Source organism: Ursus maritimus, unplaced genomic scaffold (assembly GCF_017311325.1).
Source record: "Ursus maritimus isolate PB19 unplaced genomic scaffold, ASM1731132v1 scaffold_29, whole genome shotgun sequence".
NCBI classification, from domain to species: domain Eukaryota; kingdom Metazoa; phylum Chordata; class Mammalia; order Carnivora; family Ursidae; genus Ursus; species Ursus maritimus.
Window position 1 is genome coordinate 12534070 of NW_024425452.1, and position 22673 is coordinate 12556742.

The following is a 22673-nucleotide window of genomic DNA, read 5'->3' on the forward strand; positions in this document are numbered from 1 at the left end:
TTTTTTCTGGCTGCTTTCTTTTTCACTTTTATCCCCATTTGGGGGGAAAAAAGAAGCTGAATTATTTAAGAAAAGAATAAATTCACTCCCTTTATAAGGATTGCTCTTTCCCTTGCTTTTATTAAGGGTCCCAGTCAGCCAAATACTGATTTGGGTGTCTATATACATTTTCTCTGGATTATTTCTAACCTTCCTTTTTAAGCTTTAATTTTTGCAACCTGGAATATTTTCTATTCTAGAGAATATGAGGTTGTCATTTACCCTAGTATAGAAAAGGAAGTCAAATTCTAATTCGTCCTTTATTGGCTGCTAGGGATTTGTTTGTATGAAAGTCATTGAAGTGATATTTAAATGAAAAATCCCAATGATTAGTACTTTGGGAGAATTAAAATTGCCGAGTGCTATAAATTAGTGTAATGTAGTTGCCGGCTTATTCCAGGAAAGCAATAAGGAAAATTTGGCTGATCTGTAAGATTTCCATCACCCACTTATGATGTAAGGCAGGGAAATAGCTTCTTATTTCTAGGGCATAGTAGCTTGAGGGGTGAGGGTCTTTCAAAAAGTTTCTGAGTGTTAGAGTTGTCCTAATATCTGGAGATACAAGAAAATCAGAAATATAACAAGTACTTCCAGGAAGTGAACTCAGTTGAACCAGTTGCCACAGAAAGAGGTAAAAAATATGTTAATTCTTAGCCTGGTGACTATATAGAAAATACCTCAATACATCAACTTGCCTCAGACTACAGTGAAAATGAGTTCTTTTCTTTGTAGCTATGCTTCTGATAATTTTTCTTCCCCCCCTTTTCCCCAACTTTTTTTTTTAATAGCATTTTTAACACAGGATGGTCTATATAGAGAGCCAGGGTAGGCAGTTGCCAACAGTGGTAATGATTTTGTTGAGGAACTCCACTGCATTCCCACCCAAAACATCTTCCTTTCCTTGACTGTGTTACCTGGTTGAGAGTTGAGGTTCAGGTAATTCTTTATCTGGGGAGGGAAAGATGAGCCATGAGTCATTCCTGGTTTCTGGGAAAGCTCTTCTCTTCCCTGGTTGGATTCCTGGTTTCATTCCTGGTTTAAGTCACTATTCCCATAATATATTTGCTGAACATGAGTTAGAGAAATATCAGTTAGCATTGTACAAAGAGTTCCATGATCATATAGTTATGAAAAATGTGTTGCATCTATATGAATTCATTCAATTCAAATGAGTATTTGTAGAGTGTGGTTAGTCACAATGAAGAATAGAAAGATATTAATAGTGGAGGACTGAAAAAGTTAACTTTAGGGTTGTGGAGAACCGTCCCTGGATGACAATCCTAAGTGAGGATAGACAAAAAAGAAACATAAACTTACTATTTTCCCTGGGTACAAGCAGAGTGCATGATAGGAAGTGAAAAAAGAGAAAGAAGGCTGGGAGGGACACTGTTTAGACCATGCAATTCCTTGCTGTGTATGCAGACTCACTTCACCCACATTGGAATAATTATGTCTGGTGTCAGGTCAACAAAAGCTGGCTGGCTGGTGAATGCATGCCTATCTTTTTTTGTTGAAGGTTTTCTTTTTGTGTTTGTTTCAAGTTTTTATTTAAATTTCTAGTTAGTTAATAACATATAGTGTAATAGGGGTTTCAAGAGTAAAATTTAGTGATTCATCACTTACAGATAACACCCAGTGCTCATGACAAGTGCCCTCCTTAATGTCCATCACCCACTTAGCACATCCTCTGCCCACCTCCCCTCCATCAACCCTCACTTTGTTCTCTATAATTTAGAGTCTCTTATGGTTCACCTCCCTCTCCTTCCCCACCCTCTTCCCCCTTTTTTTGGAAGGTTTTCTTAGTTTGAGATTGTTCAAAGTGATGTCTTGATTGGACAGCTCTGTTCTAAAAGTGTTAAGAACCACTGGACGAATTAACCATCCTCTGGCACTCCACTGAAACTTTGTATATCGTATGGATAGATTCACAATGGGACTGATTGGGAGCTGGCCACCAGAAGGACTACAGCTCCCCACAGGAAATTCAAATTCTGCCTATTGAGCATTTTGTCTCCTTACACTACAAAATAGACTATGACATGGTTTGACCCTTATTTCAGTATTTCTCAACATTTGTTCCATGGACCAGCAATCTTGTAAGATTAAGAATAAAGGTGTGGTCAAATAAATTTGTGTAATGGTGCATTATATCTTCCTACTGAAAATTCACACTAGAGCAGAAGTATATTTAGGGATAAATCAGAACTTTCTCAGTGTCTCAGAAAGAAAACAATGGAGACAACAATTATTATGACAATATGCAAACAAACCTGGCATTGACTGAGGTCCTTTTGAGGCAGCAGAAACATCACAGTTGAAGTCTGTTAATAGGTCTGTGTGAGTCAGTGTGTTTACCCATGTGAGCACCATTCCATTTACCATGATGAACAGGAGCTCTGGAGCCAGTGCACTTGGGGCTCAGTCTGGCTCTTGCACTTATTGCTTCCATTTTCTCCTCCGTGAAATGGTGATGGCAGTAGTACCTTGCTCATAGGGTTGTTAGAAGTCCATGAAATGCTGAAAGAGAAGTGCTTACTATATACCATATTATATATATATATAACAGAAATGTTATTATATATCATATAAAGTTCTTTCTCCCTTGCATTAACCTTGGGAGAATAGTGGGGTCAATTCCCTACTATGCCTTACTACTAATTTAGTAAGAACCAAGTTATAGAAAGTTTCATCACTTGGAGATTTTTATTTCATAAAGAAAACTATAGCTCTGGATTTTCTGGCTCTGATGGGGTTTACATATATCTGGTGAACCTGAAAGTTCTACTATGCTCCTAAATCAAATCAAATCAAATAATATCAAATCAAATCAAATAATATCAAATCAAATCTATTCAAATCAACAGCTTTGTACCTGATTGTTTTTCTAGACATAATGTTCAAGTGCTTTTGAATTTGGGAGATAACTTTAAGAAGCTTCACTGTGTTATACCGTATTATAAATATTGCAAATATTTTGAATGAAAAATACTACTTTCCAAACAGAAATGGGGAAATTAAGAGCTCACTTCTATACTTGTCTCAGCTAAAAAAACATTTTAAATAGTGTTGTTGTTGTTGTTGTTGTTGTTGATTTCCCAGGGGAACAATGAAGTGAACAAAGCTGTTACAGATGCTTTAAAAGTTTTTTCGTCAACCTGATAGCTTACTAGTATAACATCTTTTCCCAGTCACTCAATATAAATGATGTTGGTGTGTTTTAGTAGGCATTATTAACACAGGAAAAATAATGTCTTCATGGTTTATTGGAAGTTAAAGTAAAATATTTTATGTATTATGTAATAACTTTTAAAGCCACCAATTATTGAGATGAGAAATGAAAATTTATTTAATTGTCTGGATACTTGATCGTTATCTAGATAATATTCAGTATTGACTGACTAGATTTCTTTCTTTTTTTAAAAAAAAATATTTATTTATTTATTTGAGAGAGAAAGCACAAGTGGAGGGGACGGGGGAGGGAGAAGCAGGGTTCCCACTGAGCAGGGAAGCCGACAACCCTGGGCTGGATCCCGGGACCCCGGGATCATGACCTGAGACAAAGGTGGATGCTTAACTGACTGGGCCACCCAGGTGTCCCTGGATTTATTTCTATTATCATTAGTTATAATAGGAGGAATTTGTTTCTTCCTTTCTGAAGTATATTTCAATGATAGCAAGTACTGAGGGGCGAGAAGTACCTTTGGAAAAAATCAAGGGGAATATTACCAAGTGTAGTCTGTAACCCTCCATTAGGCTATTGAAATTTTTTATTTGATTAAAAATAATCTACTTGATTCCAAATATGTTTGTCACCTGTGTAAATAGAAGCCTCTGTAGAAAATGAAACACTAACTAGAAAAGTAAAGTTTGGTAACTAGAAAAGTTACATGGTTTGGTTCTTTATATAATAGGAAACAAAAATGACCATTTTTCCCATAAAATGAAGTTTAGCTCCCACATACATGAACATAAGCAAATGGCATCAGGCTTGAGTAATAACTTTATAAAATGCAGGTGCCCATGTCGCTGCAGAAGAAGGGCACGGCCAGACGTCATGGTGGAGTCTGTTTAAGTGTATATTTCCTCAGTTCGTCTCCGAATCTTCTCATCTATGTAGGTAAAGAGCGAGGGGCAGATTAAGATGCCAGTTCTTGCTGTCTCTGAATTAAGAGTTTTAAAATTCGAAGCGCATCAAAGCATGTGCTTATGCCTCCTTTTCCTCCTTCCCAGAGTGGAGCCCCAGACCCTTTGAAAACTTTAGAAAATACTGCCTCACTCCTTATTCAGCTGAGCTTGTGGCAGAATGAGCTCGCGGCAGTGTCGTATCTCTCACGTCAGTTTTTGAGGTTTTAGTTCTCAGTTTTATTTTTCTGTACTAGTTGCAATCTGGTGCATAGCACTGTGAAATAATTGAACATGACTTGAACAACACCATGGGGCTGAATTGATCACTGCAAGGCAAATCTCCAAAAAGAAATGTGAAAATTTATTTTTTTCCCCTCTCTGTGAATAAATATTTGGAGCTGTGAAAAAGTAGATTCCTGAGGTGATTTGGTGTATTGATAGTACAACCACCTATTCTCTGGGTTAGTCCCAAACCTGGGTTATCTACTCCAGACTATGGCTCTGCCCAAAGCATGTTCCAGGAAACACTAGTCCTTTGATGTGCTTCACAATCAAAAGGATGTGAAATGAAATAAAATAAGATAAAATAAAATACTTGGCATTGGGTCATGGACACTTAAAACCGAGAATATGATTTCCACTTCCTGGAGTCTCACAACACTTAGGTAGCTTGTAAAAAATATTGCAATGAGGACGAAAATCTACTTAATTTTCAAAACCAGTGTTTCTCAGAACTGCTAGATTAATCAACTCCTTCTTTTGTAATTACTACAATTCCCCGAGAACTTGTGTTCTAAGAAACTTGTTTGAGGAAATATCATAGTTCATCAATTTCTAGATGCTTATTGTCTTCATTTTTTTACACCTCTAGAGTTGGGATTCTTCTTGTATTTGATGATGTCTTGGCTTCAGTGAAATCTGCTATTTCCCTAGAAACTTTAATGTCAGATATGTGTGCCATTTTAGTTATGATTAGGCTCATCTGAGAGAGACAAAAATTCAGAATGATCGTGGCTTAAATAACATAGGTATTGGTCTACCACCGACAAACCTGGAAACGGGTGGTCCGCCATTAGAATTGCACTCCATGGTGTTGGAGACCCAGGCTGCTTCTTTCTTGTTGTTCTGTTTTCCAGTCTTTATAGCCAAGGTTATATCATGGTTCAAGAAGGCTGCTTCCATGTCTATCTGTACACATGTAATTTTTGCTAGCAGGAAAATAAAGAAAAAAGATCAATAAAAAGGAATAAAAGTGAAGTGATTTGTCTCTTGAAGAAAGTTCTCAAAAACTGCCAATGACAGTTCTGCTTATATCCCAGAGGGCAGGACTTAGTAAGGCAGCCACACATAGTAGTCAAGGGGACTAGGGAATGCAGTCATTTTTTCTGAGCTGCATGTGATGAGCTAAAATTGTTATTTCTATGAATAAAGGGAAATCCTATGAAAAGGGGAAGGATTGGAGAAGAATTAGCACCACCTGCCATAGTGTGATCATGAAATATTGTTATTTGTAGATCATTAAGCAAATTACCCTATAAATAGAAACTAGAGAAATATCCAAACTAATCCTTCCAGAATTAAAAACATGAAGACAAATATTGTTGAAGATGAAAAATTCATTTTGCCATTAGCAACCAGAAAATTAGCCCTAGCCTCTCCAATATCAAACAGGTTAGAAGAAATTTCTTATATTCATGGCCTTGGATTGTGAAGGGCAGAAGAGAATGATATTCTCTGTTGCCTTCTTTTGATTCTCAGGTAATTCTGATTATCCAAATTTAAGTGGAGGAAAGTGCAGCCAGAGATAGAGGTGGTCACTCACATGGTGGGTATTGTGGAGATATGGGCTCAGAGAAGAATGTCCAGAATGTCCAGAATTTGACTAAAGTGTTCTCAAGCTGCTCTGCAGTTATGTTTGCATTACTCTCGGAGATTTTGATTCAATTAAATGCAGAAAGTACTGTAAAAAATTCTCCAGTGATCACCATTGCCTTTAATTTTTATATTCACAGTATTTTTAATCTCTGATTTTAAATAGAAATACTGAAGCAGGGAGACTGTTCAAATTTAACCTCAAATTTGACTAATGTTAATTTGGAAATACGACTAGATTATGATGGAAACTTTTTCAATGTTACAGTTAAAAGAATTAAAAATGCCCATATGCCACAGTGTAAATCTTTCTAAAAATAAATTTCCATCTTATTTAAGCCACTGTCATTTTGAATTTCTGTCACTCTCAGCTGATATTCTTGATTCTTTTGCTTTATTAAGCTATCCTTTGACACACACACACAGACAAAGTATGTATTGAAGCCAAATTTGTGTTACCCATTCCCAAAAGCTATTATTCTGTGATTCTTACCTTTATTTATATGCCTTAAAAACACTCTTGCTTTACAAGGGCGTGCAATAATTATGGAATAATGGGATATAAAATTTGCTCTTTGTTTATTATATCAGATTATCTGATATCATAAGGCAAATAAAATTGCAAGATGGTATGTGCCTGTTGATCTTCAAATCCTATGGGCTTATTTTTAGGAAAAGCAATATTAAAAAATGATAAAAATTCTGAAAGATCCAATAGGTGAGCTTTTTTTTTTATTTTTTTTTTTAGATTTTATTTATTTATTTGACAGAGATAGAGACAGCCAGCCAGAGAGGGAACACAAGCAGGGGGAGTGGGAGAGGAAGAAGCAGGCTCATAGCGGAGGAGCCTGACGTGGGGCTCGATCCCATAACGCCGGGATCACGCCCTGAGCCGGAGGCAGACGCTTAACCACTGTGCCACCCAGGTGCCCCTAGGTGAGCTTTTTGAATTGGATCTGGCTTAGTGGGTTGGTAAATATGTTTTCAATAAAAAGGTCATTTTGTTTGTTATTTTTCTATTGCTTTATCTTAATGAGAAGTATTAACCATTAGTATTTTTTTAAGCAATAAATCATAAAAACAACAAATCAGACTGGTATTTATAATTTAACTTAATGAGCCTATGGGAGAAAAACACTTTAAGAGATGAACTCCACCAGTTAGATCTATATTTCCTTATTAATATGAGCTATTTATTGAATACCTCCTATGTACAAAGCATTCTGGCAGGTTTTGGCATATGGAAGTCAAATTCTGAATTCAACCAGGCTGAAATGTGTTTGAAGTAATAGTTGTATCTTTATTGCTTCAACAGAGTTGAAGGAAAATGTCCTAGCTATTTTATTAAATTATAAAGTGATAAAGTAACAACCAACACTGCACCTGTTTTTTGGAAACTTGAGACCACTTAGTACTATAAATATTTAAAAGCACACTGACAAGGCAATGATAATAAAATTGGAAGGTATTAGTAATTAATAAGATAGGTGTATTTCCATCACAGTTAGAAAGACTCCTTTGGAGAATGAATTTATCTCTCTGGAACTATCTATCTAGAGCAGTCAATTTATTCTGCTCCGACCCTAGGTTTCTGCAGAGTGCTCAGTCTAATGGCATAAAGATCTAACATCACCTGGATTTCCATGATACTGCTCTTAAAGGTATCATGCAGGCACTCTACTGTGATCTGCTTGACATTTTCTGTACTTTTCTTCCATCATCTAAATAGCAGTGTTTTTAGTAATGGAACACAGGATTTAATAACTTTCTTATTGGGTGATAATAGTTTCTTTAAATCAAAACTGAGCAATCTCATTAAAATTCGAATTTATAAATATTTTGGAGGGCTATCTTTTCAAGCTGACATGTAAATTCCAAATCTTCCTTTAGTCTCCGAAGTAATTATATACGTGTCAGAAGTAATTTTGTTTGCACGATACTGGATCAGTAGCCCAACTTGTTTAATGGAATGCATGCTCATAAAACTATTAAATAGGTAAAATTTTAGTTTTTATAGACATTTTACTTCTGTTGCAAAATATCGATGTATTTCTGATAAAGTAAGGAAATGATAAATGGAGCTTAGTCTTAAGAATTCTAAAACCTGGATCTAGTTTCAGGGGTATTTCTTATTTAACCTTAACATGTCATTTAACTTTTAGAAGTTTGTCTCCTCATCCATAAAATAGAGTAAATAATATTTGCCATGATTATACAACATAGAGCTATCAAGAAGATAAAATATTGAGAAAAAATGGAAAACCTTAAAGCACTCTCAAAAATGAAGTATATGAATGTGTGTATGCTTAAGTGATAAAAATTAATAAACAAAATCCTTATTTGGTTTTAGTCCTTATTATTTATGGAAGTGAAAGTTATCGCTCTTTAGAAAAGTTTGGGAAAAAAGGTATTGTGTTTGAGATTTTCTTTGAGTGACTTGAACAGAGCAAGGTCCGTAACATTTAATTGACCTTCATGGAAAGACAGCAGCTGAAACTGACCCTGTCAGGAGGTGAACGTGGTTCTCTGAAGAAGTAATGGTATTCTACATTTGGCATTCCACACTTTCAGAAGCCCTTTTTGATCTTCAAGGATTTTATAACTATCAACCAATTCATCCCAGTTTTGTTTCCTAATGGCCAGGGTAAGCTCGGTGCTCCCTGGGCCTCTGAATGTAGTAATGCATAGTTGTCACAAATGCATTGTTTCAAAATTAATTTCATACAGAATCACACTCTCTCACATAAGAAGGGACATAAAAGTAAATGTTATTTCTGAAGCCAAATTTAAATAACACCATGTCATCTTTCATATGGGTGACCCAAACTCTGAATCAGGATGATAGAAACATTGACTAAAATTATTGCACTGTATGGTAACCCAGAAAAAATTCTACTTCTTGATCTTATGATTTTGCTCTATGTTAGGATTCCCTGCATTGAATTATTTTTAAACATATATGACATAGAAATCCTACACTACTAATCCCTTTCAGGGATGTCATTCAGAAGACATGAATGTATGAAATAAAAAAATAATGATAAACATTATAAAAGACCATGGCATTTTTTTTTATGGTTATTGGGATGCATTTGAAGAAATCTGACATGTCTGCCTCTCTTCTTTAGGCTTCTTTACCTGCAACAACTGATCTCCCAGAGTTTTTTATTGCTTCTTATAAATGGCCTGGATGGACTCATGGCCCATTGGATCAAAAAAATTGTGCTGCATCATGGGCATTTTCTACTGCAAGTAATAAAGTCATTTTACTTACTTCCTTATAATTCTCCCTTTAAGTTGAGATTCTGGGGTAGTAATTAAAAGGTTTTGAAATTTAGAATATCTAAATATTAACATTTGGTCAATTAAAATAAAATTGTATTTATACCAGAGAAAGCAGCCAGAACATTATATAAAAATCCACTTTCACTCTGAAAATTGGTCTTGATTTTTAGGGTGTAATTTTAAGGGGAGGATAAGTCAAAAGAGCAACAAAGAAAAGTTGCTAAAATTTGTTTGTCCTTTGAGAGTTAAGGCCAGATGATAAGAAGAATGTAAGATATGTCTTTATTCATAATCTTATCTGTAATACTAATATGAACTTAAACATACCTATATAATTCTTATATTCTTTTCTTTATAAATTTGCAAAAATATACCTCATTATTAAAAAACTTTGATGTAAAGAAATACTTCAGAACAAAATAATAATGTGTTAAATGGATTTTATCATTTTAGATAAAAATGAATTTGTGAATTTGTGGCTTTTGACTCCAAAGTAGTAAGAGTAGCTTCCAAATTAGTATTGCTGTTATTTCAAAAGTGTAAGGAATACTACTTTTATAGTTACTTTCATGTAAGTTCACAAGTCCAATACATCAATACTCAGGTTAATCTTAAGATTTCGTCTCTAAGTTAATCTCAAAGGAATGTTAATTATATTCCAGCAAATAACTTAAGCCTAACATGATGTTGATTGGCTACCATCAAAAATCTTCATAAAACTATGTTCTAGGCTTTGAAGGTAATTCCAAGAGTGCTCAGAATTCTAAAGTCTTGGCACAGACAGCTTTGTAAAATAGAGACATAGGTTCGCAGAGAAACTAGCTCTGAAGGGTGATACTATTTTGGACAGAAAAGTGCTGATATATGTGTTCAAATATCATTGCTTCATAGTATTAGCTAGTTTGTTCTAGAACCAATACCTTTGGCCAAGCTTACCTCTGGAATGGCGTTATCTATTTAGTCTATGCTACTTCCTACTCCTCTAAAACAAATGCTTTCTGGATTTCCGATTATTGTCCTCACTTTATTAGGGATATACGTGGCAGACCTGCTTGAGCCTTGTTTCATATGGGTAGGGAGATATTTAATCAGATAAATCATTTGTCATTTTATGTTCATGTGGTTAATGTATTATACCTCTTAGGTGAGCTATAAGAATTTTGCTTTAAATTGAAGTTAGACCAGTATTTCTGAAGATGTCTTGGGAAAGATGTTGCTGATTAAATAGTGAGAGTAACTTGCTAGCCTGATTTGGATGGTGCATTTTGGTGTCCCCACCCCAGGACACGGTTCCACTGATGGCCTCAGGCCAGGGCTATGTCTGGATATGTCCCCCTACCTAATTCACCAAAACACCAGAAAGAGGGTTTTCAACACTTTTGTGGTTTCAGATGACATGGTTTTATATTGTGTGTATTCAATATGACAAATCAGGCTCGTGCTATTTTTTTCTAAGTGTGTTAAGCAAAGAAAAGAATAAACTAGGTTCTTTTAAAGATCCAAATAATTATGTCAGAAAGTAATAGTCAAAATAAGAAAAAAATGTTTTTCAAAGAAGCTAAAATCTATTAAATGGAATAAAGAAAACATTTAAAAATATACATATATAAAACAATAGTTACGCAGCCAAATACAATTCAAGGATGATGTCAGAAGCTGACCAGGTGAAAAGAGTTTGAAATGGGGGAGGGGGATGATGATGTCCCAGGCAAATGTAGAAGTAGAATAAATAAGCAGGGGAAATGATAGAGTGTGTCTCAGAGGCAAAGGCCAATTACAGTTTTCAAAAGAAGGTGGAAAGCAATTCAGTGAGCTGAGTCATTCTTAAATATTTCAAGTGAATTTGGATTAAACATTCACTGAGATTCAGAAATATCTGAGAAGAGCAACATGTTGTGTCCCATTGGAATTTAAAATATTTATCCTTGAGTTGAAATATACAGATTCATGAGGCTGTCAGGGATCTTAGAGGTCACATTTTTCAAGCCTTTGTTTTTATAAAAGACTTACAAGTAGATAAAATGACTTACCCTATCTCAGAAATGATCCTGGAAGCCAGGTTACTGATTCCTTGACTGCTGTTGTCGCAAGTAGTTTTTGAACTAGAGAAATAGTTACACTAACATTTTCAAATTTACATTGGTTCTGAACCCTTGTACTGAAAGTCAAAACATTAAAAATTTTCTATTTTCTTCTATGAAAGAGGGAGTTATTTTCTTGAGACTAGCAGAGGTGAGAGTAGAATGTCATCTGCTCTTATGAAATTTATCCCAGCACAGTAAGAGGTGGGAATCGAGAAGGAAGTAGGAAGTTATAGATTGAACAGATATTGAGCATTTAAACTGTGCCAAAATTGCACTACAGAATTGTACATATGCTGAGTTACATAAAAACCCTGTACATACAGAAATATATATGTAAATGAATTATTTAAAAATGAATTATTGTAGAATAATTCTAAATTAGCACCTTGAGAAGTTCCAGTATACAGACAATCTTGATGGGCAAAAACTATAACTTCTTCTGAGAAAATTGGATGGATAAAAGAAAGTTTACGACTCTGATGTCTTTAATTAAAAGTAACTAAGTTTAAATATCAAGAACAAACTATACCAGCCACCCAACAACAACAAAAATTTGTACGAAAATTTTTCCATGATCTCATCATTCATATTAGTGTAGCATGATAGTGTAGTCAAAAAGATAACATAAATAGTTTTCTGCTACTGGTGGATTAATTTCCGTAGTTTAGTATTCTGTGAGGGTAGCATTGTGGTTCTTGTTCATCATTGTAATTTTTAGTGTTTAGTACAGTGCCTGTCACCTAGTAGGCAGCCAATAAATATGTGTCGGGAAAAGGAATGCACAGATTAACAACAACCATGGGGATTTTATATTGTTATAAATTTATATCAAGTATAAACAAGGTGAATTCCATATGTATGTAATATAGGATCATGATTTTCAGAAGTATTATAAGGAAAAATGTGTGCTATGTAGTTTTTAGATATTTTATAAGATTCATATTAGTATAGATTAGCTTATGAATGGTTTTCAGAATGTTTAACCTAGATACCATTTTAAAAACCAAGGATTCAATTTATTCCAGTATATCAGATTAACATGGATGAATTTCTATTTAGTATTTCAATAAGTTTTCCTGATTTCCTCCTTTTAGTTGCACTCATTTCAAAAGTTATATGTTTATCCATGACTATACGTGAGCTACAAGAGTTACAAATGTAAATGAGATATGATTCTTGCCCTCAAGGAGTTTCACCTGACAGATTTCTTAATGAAAAATTCATGAATGTATAGAACATGAAAGGCACAAGGGACTAGAAAAGACTTTGAAGTCAATAAGACAATTGAGCAATACCAAAATTGGATAAAAATTATGACTGAAATTAAGACCCAGTTGACCTTGCTAGAATATGGAGATATATTAATGACATTGGCTTTAATTTTAAATTACATTAAGTTCTGAAAACTAGGATTCAAAAAAAGGGCTATTTAAATTATTAAAAATGCCATGTGCCATTTGAATATTAATGAGTATTCTCTTTGAAATAGGTGTGGCAGCTGACCGAATAGCAATTCAGTCCAAAGGTCGATACACAGCCAATCTATCCCCTCAGAATTTGATCTCCTGCTGTGCCAAGAACCGACATGGATGCAATAGTGGAAGCATCGATAGGGCTTGGTGGTTCCTGAGAAAACGTGGGTAAATAGCTGCCCAACATATATTTCTAGGATTCTTATGAATTCTGTTTGGGGTTAGAATAAGGAAAAAAATAAATTGCAAGATTTTTACTAAAAATATGTAGATGCTACATTTAGACAAATGCGTGCATTACATTTAAATATGCACCATATTTGGTATCTACTAAGATTATAAGCTATTGGAAGCCATTATTTGAAGAATGTATATATTCCTTCTAAATTCTACTAAATTCATGAAAAGACTCAAGTAAGCATTGTCTTCTTGTTGCTCTGAGCTAAATGGCTCTACTGAGCCCCAGTGGGAATAGACTAGTTGATACTGCTGATACCTCTGCTGAGTCTTTCAGTTACCCAGGTAGATGAATAATGCCAGATAAAAATTAGGTTAAGAATGAGATGAATAAAATAAAGAATTTATAGTTGCCTCCACTTAGCAACATCATTGAGTGTCACTGTCCCATTTGATGGGAAAAGGCAGGCTGTATTTCCCTACTTTTGTGTAGTCTGATATGTACTGCATCCTCATAGCTACTGTAAAAGCTAATCGACTTAAAAGCTAAGTTATTTGGGTAAGGAAATTGCAGCTGATAGCTAGTAGTATACATATGTACTTCTCCCCTGTCTTTTTATCATCCATTGAGTGCTCTAGGTTTGCTGTAGAACAGTCAGGTGCTATGAAAACATGGATGTCAGATATTGATGGGTGGCAACAAATTTCTTCAAAAAAATTTCATACATTTTGCTTAATAACGTAGTGCTTAGAATGAACAACTTGGGCTGATCCCTTCATGGTATGGTAGTGATTGGTTGGCTTCTATTTTGTACTATGACAAAAATTAATACCCTTTAGAAGCTTAGAAATATAAATTAACATTGAAACCCAACTAAATCTTACTGTGTTGGTCTGCTTAGGTTACCATAACAAAATACCATAGACTGGGGAGCTTAAACAATAGGCCTTTATTTCCCACAGTTCTGAGGGCTGAGAAGTCCAAGATGAAGATATTAGCTGATTTAGTCCTGGTGAGAGCCCTCTTCTCATTTGCCTTCTTGTTGTGTCCTCAGAGGCAGAAAGAGAGTGCTAGTATCTCTTCCTCTTCTGATAAGGGCACTAATGCCAGTGTGAGGGCCCCACCTTCATCACCTCATTTAAAGCTAATTATCTCTCAAAGGCCCCCTCCAAACACCATCACATTAGGTGTTGGGGTAACACAATTCAACCTATAACATTCATTATCCCAAAGCAATACCTTTAAGGCAAGAAATTTTGAAGTGTTTATAGTCTTTAATGACTTTGCTTTCATCACGCTCCTTGCACAGATTCTCTTATTCTGTTGAACACTATTGAATTTTTCTGAAGCAATCCTGTTGGATACCTCTATGGCCAGTTCAAATTGAATATATATAGAATCAATTTTATGGTTTATTTTCCTTATGATCTTCTTTATTTGATAAATTATGTTAGTTTTGGTACCAAATAATCTGTACTGTTTATGTTCAGTTTCAAAATCAGAAATCAAAATGATTTTATCTTTTGCACAATGTATGTGTCTGATAACTTTCTACTCTATTAACTTTTAACATTATCTTACTGTATAGTATTTCTCCCAAAATATCATGAACCGCAGAAACATAATAATTGGAATCTTATGAAAAGGTATTTATAACTCAATTAAAGTATAAAAGTAAAACCAAAATCAAAACAGCCTTAATTACAAAACTTCTATCATCAATCAAAATACCCCATCTCAACATAATAAAATAGTTGCCTTTTTCACATTAAAACTTGGCTTCTTTACATTATAATTATAGGTGCAGGATGAAGTCCTTCCACTATTAATATTACCATAGATTTTATTGACAGTCACTTCTCATCTTCAGGAAATTCTGTACTGTAGACAAATTATTTATTAAAATGGATTGAAATGAGACATTTAAAATTATAGTAAAAATGAGGGGGCAGGGAAGAGTATAATATATTGAACTGGTATGTTGGAATTAATCCACATTTTGAAAGTTTCACATGTAAGCAGTCAGGAACATTTATAAATGTTTAATTCAGTAAAATTGCACATAGATAGGATATTATGGCATTTTCCTAAGTATTACTTCTTTGCTTATTCCTCATAGACTGGTATCCCATGCATGCTATCCACTTTTCAAGGACCAAAATGCTACCAACTACGGCTGCGCCATGGCAAGTAGGTCTGATGGGCGGGGAAAACGGCATGCCACAAAGCCATGTCCCAACAACATTGAGAAATCGAACAGGATCTACCAATGTTCTCCTCCATACAGAGTCTCCTCCAATGTAAGTCTAAATGGCAAGAATTTACAATGGTTAACGTTCTCAAAAAGATACAGCTCTACTGTTATTAAAACTATTTAAAAACTATTATATTCTAAAATAATGCTAGTTTTCAGATATAATTTTTTATATTCTTAAAGTGTCCATTAAAGACTCTCAGATTTTGTAATATTAGCAGCATGAATGATTACATGATATATATTCACATACTTAACAAAAGCTAAATCAGACCTTTATTCACTGACTTTTTGGTGGTAGGAGCTCATTGTGTCAATCCTTTGCCTTAGTCCACAAAATAATTGAAGTAGACGTAGACATAATGGGAAAATGACTCCCTTAGATTCTAGTTTTTCATGTTGAAAGCCTGGACAAATTTTACTCCATCATATCAGTGTTACCCAGACCTCACTTTCAGAATATCTGAACCTTCAGTGGCTTTCAATTACCTACAGAATACAGTTTGGCATATAGCTCTTCTGTGATTTGGTTCTGACCTACTGCCTATACAGACTTTTGTCCTGCCTCCATATGCCCCTCCACCTACTCCAAAACCTCCTGATAGGACTACTATCTGCTCCCTAGAAACATCATGCTCTCTCACGCTTCTCTACTTAGCCACGTGATGATTCCTCTGACCCATGTGGTTATCCCACTTATTTCCACCTGGTAGAGTCCTACACATGGGTCAAGACCGAGGTCAAAACTTCATCTTCTCTGTGACCTTATCTTCACTCCTACATAGGATTACTTTTCCTTTTTGTTTGCATCTCTGGAAACTTTGTGCTTTTCTCTATAATAAACTTATTATATCATGATGCAATTAGTTGGGCTACTGTCTGTCTACTCCACCAAAATGTAAATTCCTTGAGGACAGGCACAGGGTCAATATTTGTTTTTGTCCTAGTTTTTGGTATATACTCTGTGATCAATGCACATATATGAACGAATGAATAAATGAATGACCTGCCTTTTTACTAAGGGCTGCATCACGCAGTGGCTATTTATATACTATAGCCACACTGAGGAACCTCACTAAACAATCATCTGGTGTTCTCGTGATCAAAAGAATGGAGATGACACAAGTCTCCACTGATAAAACATAGTTAATTATTTTTTATTTGTGACAAGAAAAAATTGTTATTTTATTTCCTTTTCATTCCAAAATTATTACCAGTGGTAAAAGTCAATGAAACAAATGGGTGCATCTTGTCTTTAGGAACTTGATCAATGTAGTGTTTCACAGGTGAGTATTTCAAGGCATGATTAAGAGTAAATTATAAGTGGTCAAGGCACATTGGGTTGTATAATTCTTAAACTGATTATACAGCACCTAACATTATACACTAACAATAGGTTTAGTATGCTCTGATAACAATGTTCATTGATACTTTTCCTTGTAGGAAACTGAGATCATGAAAGAAATCATGCAAAATGGACCAGTACAGGGTAAGCTTGAGTGAAATGTAGTTGGTTCTTATTTATTTCTTTAATTAACAATATTACCTTTTAATTCATGCAAAAGGAGCTTAATAAAAGAAAATTTTTACTTTTAGAGTGTTCATAAAGGTTCAACAGTTCTAAGATCAGAGCAGTTATAGGGTATATGTTTACCTAATACCTTCATTCTCTGCCATTTTATTTTAAGAAGATAGATTCATAAATTGAATTCCTAAATATTAGTGACACATTTGATGAAAGTCTGCTAAGTCTTTCCAAAAGTGATCATGGGCCAAACAGACAGTCAAACATGAAATGCTAAGTGGTGGAGTTCATTTAATTATTCAGTCATATTTAAGAATCATACATAGTATTAGAAATTTCCTCACCTTCATTTTAAAGGGATTAGGTAATGGACTGGAAAAAAAAAATTGAGCTTTAGCAGTAGAAAAAATCTAAATATTTTCCCTTTCCATAAACTCAAAATACATTAAATAAGCCAGTGTGATTTTTGTGTTTTATAAAATGCCTTCTATTTTCAATTTGTAAATGTTTTATGGATAGTAAATTAACAGTAAAAAAATAATATACCGACTTTACATTAACTTTGATTTTTAAGATATTATCTCTGATATGTAGTTCCTTTGCTTACCCATTGAATTTTATTTTGCACCACTGCAATGTATGAAGTAGATAAGTTTATAGAGTATATTTCCTGTACTAAACATTGCCTTGAAGAGCATAGAACAAACCCAACGAGGCCTAAAGTGGAAATTCAGGTTGTGAACATGTGAAAGGCCCAAAATATATTATCAGTGTAGTGGAATGAACCAAATAAATTTAAATTAACCAAAATTAAATTTAAAACATTTGATATATACCAAAGGAATTATTGGCCAGCATCTGCTTTTGCTTTTCTGAATGCTGACCTAATTAGTACTGGTTCAATATCTAGCAGGAGCCACAGATTTTGAATTTGTGGTGGAATAATTTTTGTCGATCATTATCATCACTTAACATTTATCGAGAAACCAGAGCTTACACTAAACATGTCCTGAATTTAATTCTAAAAATCCTGGGACCTTAAACAAAACACGAGCAAATGAAGAGAATTTTTTTCCCTTATAGTTATGTAACTTTTAGTGGCTGTTAAAAGACTGTGGGTATCAATGTGATTTACGTGCATGCTTCGATAAGTTAAGTTCCTGTGACAGATTTAAAGGAGCACAGGCATTGGAAGTCAAGGCTGAATTCAAAATTCCACCTTTGACATTTTCTACTTAAATGACTCTGGGCAAGTTATTTAAGCTCTCTGAATCTTCAAGTCCATTGTAGTACTTTCTCAAGTTTCTGTCTTCTCTTTTAATCAGTCAAGAAATTTGGATCATAATTCTATAAAGTTGACAGCCCCGGAGGTTTGTTTTATCGTCAAGTACTTAAATGTTCATGAATTTCCCATAATGAATCATACATAATCAAAAGTAAGAATCACAGTAAGAATCTACGATAAACATTTTACAACAGTAAAGTTGAAATCCAAATTACTCAACACATGTGTCAGGAACGTACCTCCCGCCAACCTGAGCCAGGAGCAGGAGATAAAGCTGCAGTCAAGGTGGGCTCCCTCATGCCCTCAGCCTCGTCATAATGCTGCGTAGTAAGTTTGCTGCAGTTTTCCAAAAGTAAAATTGCACTTCAGTAACTTATGTAGTTATATCTTTAGGGGTTCATCAAGTCTGTTTTGGTGTCAGAAACTGAAGCAAGGGGGCACCTGGGTGGCTCAGTTGTTAAGCGTCTGCCTTGGCTCAGGGTGTGATCCCAGGGTCCTGGGATCGAGCCCCACATCAGGCTCCTCCACTATGAGCCTGCTTCTTCCTCTCCCACTCCCCCTGCTTGTGTTCCCTCTCTCGCTGGCTGTCTCTGTCAAATAAATAAATAAAATCTTTAAAAAAAAAAAAAAGAAACTAAAGCAAGGAGCCACCTTCAAGTTCGTTGTGATGGTCTCTCTCCCATGCTTCTTCAGTTGGTACTGTTTCTCAGCAGTGAAGCGTATATGTTACTCCTGGTGCTTAGGGAGAGTTGAGTAGAGCTGAAGGGGTCAATGTTTCTATAGAGGAGAAAAACCACTAGCACTATCTTCACATTTATAAAAGTGCTGGTTGACTCATCTTGCTGTAGATGCAATCTGTTTGTCTGCACAGCATTGCCTGGGCTAACATACAGCATTTTCTCCTCTCTCAGTACAAAAGAATGTAAAACGCAATAGAAAGCTAGATAAATAACACAGTGTGCGTTCTTCTAAAATCTGTAGAATTAAAATAAGTTTAGGTGCTGAAAAGAGAACAAAATAAGATCTGCATAAAGTACAGTTATATAAATTCTGAAAATCCAATGGGAAGGTATTTTATTTATTTTAGAGGGATGTATTTTTAAGGTAGATAAAGAAGACTTAACCTCTTTTGAGAATATTTAAACAGCATCAGAAAAGGCATGAAACAACAAAGGAAATGGAAGATGGAACACTAAAAAGTTATATTTGCCTTTGGAGTAGAATTTTCATTTTAGGATCTATCAAGTGCTTGTGACCTTAGTTTTTATTTTATTTAAAAAACATGTCAAAATAATATAGACAAGCATTGTGCACTTATTAGGGTACACCTACCTAGTCCCAACTAAAAATATTTTTAATTCACGTCTTCTAGAAGTTTAAAGTCTTCACCCCAAATTGTCCAAGCCCTTCAACAAAGCATCACACAATACAGAAAAGAAGTAACCTAGGTGAGGGAATGAAGGAGAACTTTATCAAGTAAAAGCTCTTACTTTCTAAAGAATACAATGGTGGCTTAGCTCTCCAGAGCTGGGAGGATGAAATCTTGTCAGAGTATTCTTTTGCCAAAGGTTTGCTTTTTATTCAAACTCACCAAGGAAAGATTTGTATTTACTTCCAAGGATTAAGGGCAATTACTTTAAGCCCTGTTTGCTAGGTTCACCCTTCACTGCTAGCTTAATTGGAGTTTTAAGAGGCTCGTGGTGAAGACCAAGGTTAATGGAGAAATAGCAATCACTAGCCAAGTGGAGTGGGGCTGCTCTGCAAGGGTCTCCATTCCTGGTAACAGTGCCTCTGTCAATTAAGAATAGATGGTGTTTTAAAGGTATAATGTGTACTTAAGTAATATTCTAAACAGCTAAAAGCTGTTTTTATAAGAGAACAACAACAAAAAAATTGCAGCAATTAAATCAAGTAGAAAAGAAAAGTAGGCTGAATTGCAAAGTCCCTTCTTAGATTCTCCTTCTGGCAATTTAACCATTGATTGCTCTGTGAGAATTTCTAGAGATTTTTAAAGAGATTTGTTTAAAACTGTTTCATTCTGTTGGGTTTTGTTTTAGCCATAATGCAAGTCCATGAGGATTTCTTCCATTATAAGACAGGGATATATAGACATGTTACCAGAACAAATGAAGAGTCAAGCAAATATCGAAAGCTCCAGACACATGCCGTCAAACTCACTGGGTAAGGCAAATTCTTAAAAACCTTCACTTAATGCTTTTTGAAAATGAAACTGAACATACGTGTATAAAGTGCATACAGGTACCAGATTTCTCCTTGGTATAAGAGAGTTCCATACAAATTAAAAAGTATCCAAACTTTGTCACTATTAAGTCATTATTTTAAAGTCTGGTTAAAGGGTAACTCAACATTCTGGAAAAGATGATCATTTCCTGTCTCTCAGTTATGAGTTTGTTCTAAAAATCTATTTTAAGAAGAAGGGAAATATATTATTGGAATAAATTCTGCATATGGCCTAAGCAGGGGAAGGGTACAAATCCAAAGCATATTAGGATTTGAGGAGAAGGTTTTAGATGGAATTACAAATGGTAGCGATTAGCAGGGAGAAAGGATAGGGTCACCTTTAATTCAGTACAAGATTATTTTTTGTATTTCTGTGAGCATTTTAGAAATTACACTTATCAAATTGTGAGTAAAATACATTCATCTCTACCAGGGCAAGAAATAACTTCAAAATTGGGTTGCATTTCAAGAGTAAGTAGTTTCACAAATAGACTGTACTCAAAAGGACAGTAAGGTCATTTGAGACCACTTTCCTAGTGCCTTCTCCAGCTCATTCTGACTCTCCCCTGTCTTTGAGCTCTTTCTTGTAATGTCTCAGTCCAACCTCAACAAAATGCTATAGGAAATGTTTCTGGGTCTTTTTCTTTCACTTCCATCCAAAACCTCACTATTCTCACTTTGCCATCGTGGTAAATGACTTTGTTCCTGTTGAACACGTCCTTCCTCTCTAAATTTGATTGAGCCTGCACTTAAGCAACCTCAACTCCAACCAAATTGCTGCCTTCTTCTTACTAATCTTTGAAACATTCTGAGTCAGTTCTAAGGTATGTAAACATGTTATCTTCTGTGATGTCTCTGTAATCATCGTCCCATCTTTATTTTATTTATTTTACTTTTAATTTTTTAAAAAGATTTTATTTATTTGACAGAGAGTACAAGCTGGGAGGGGGGGGGCTGAGGGAAAGGGAGAAGCAGACTCCTGGCTGAGCAGGGAGTCCAACACTGGGGCTCAACCAGGACCCAAGATCATGACCTGAGCCGAAGGCAGACACCCAATTGACTGAGCCACCCAGGTCCTCCTGTATCTATTGATTTCTTAACAAAATGAAGAAAGTTATCATTCTTATACTTCTCCCCACATCTCTTCCTCTCATACATTTTATATTTATTGGTAATATTATGATTTTTACATATTACAGGATTATAGAATTTACATTCTGCTCTGAAACTATAATATTAATAATTGTTTAAACTTCATTGTGTATTAATAGAGTCAGTGATAAGCAAATATTTTTATGATGGCTTTTCTGTCCTTGAGCTTAATTTTTATCAGTTATTTTGTTGAATAATTTTGTTGAATTATTTTCCAGCATGTCTTCTTTTTAAATTTATTATTATTTTTTTATTTATTTTTCTTTTATCAAGAAGGACTCTTAATGCCTGCAGTCCCTAATTTCTTACATGTTTGAGAAAGTGTTTGTTTTCCTTTAATTCAAGAATAATATTAGGTGTAAAATTCTGGGACTACAGTAACTTCAGAACTTTGGTGTTGTTGCTCCAGGGTTTCTGACATTGAGTTTTCCTGCAGAAAAATCTCTGATTTAACTGAAATTTGTGATTCTTGGGCCCATGCTCATCAAATCAACTCTGCCCCCTTAGTTCACAGCCCAGAGAATTTGGTGGGACTCAGAATATCTTGCAAGTGTCTTTGCTGTCATATGCTACTCTTTGCCTTTATTTTTGCTTCCCTTTGCTCCATCTTTCAACCATTGTCTCTGGTTTAGCCAGGACTTAGGCAGCCCAGTGGGCTTCCAGTGTAATTTATTCTTTGGCTGACCTCCCTTGGGTGTAGTGGGAAGGGATTGATATAATCTCATTGCCGTGGCCTGCTCATGCCCTTGCTATAAAGATCTTGAGAGGTATTTCTGGACTGTCTTGCATCTTTTTAAGGGGAAAATGTATTTGTTAAGGTCTGGAGATGAAGGGGGAGAGCTGTGGTCAGGTTGTTTCTCAGCATTTACTTGTGTTTTGCTGCAGAACAAAATGTGTTTTTTTATGATTACTCAAAGTTGTTATTTGGGATTATGGTTGTTTGCTTGGTTCACTAAAGGTATAAAAAAGTACTGAAATTTTAAAATCTGTTTTGCTTTTTCATTCCTAATTGTTGAGTTATTTTTCAGGAAGGAAATAGGATACAAAACTAGAAATTCAGCTCTGCTTTAGCTCCATTTTCTTTCAGTTTGAAAATCATATTCCTTCTAAACCTCTCCTTCCTATATGTTTCAGTATTAATTTTTGTCTTTTCTAATAATG

General features: G+C 35.0%; 1 protein-coding gene across 1 annotated transcript in view; it reads left to right on the top strand.

Moving 5' to 3' along the window:
* TINAG (tubulointerstitial nephritis antigen) overlaps positions 1–22673 on the top strand; it is a 77123-nt gene that overhangs the window by 14879 nt on the left and 39571 nt on the right. Inside the window, exons 5-9 of the mRNA XM_008691770.1 lie at positions 9165–9288; positions 12895–13045; positions 15175–15355; positions 16753–16798; positions 20177–20300. Coding sequence (XP_008689992.1) covers positions 9165–9288; positions 12895–13045; positions 15175–15355; positions 16753–16798; positions 20177–20300 — 626 coding nt within the window. The remainder of the gene's footprint in view (positions 1–9164; positions 9289–12894; positions 13046–15174; positions 15356–16752; positions 16799–20176; positions 20301–22673) is intronic.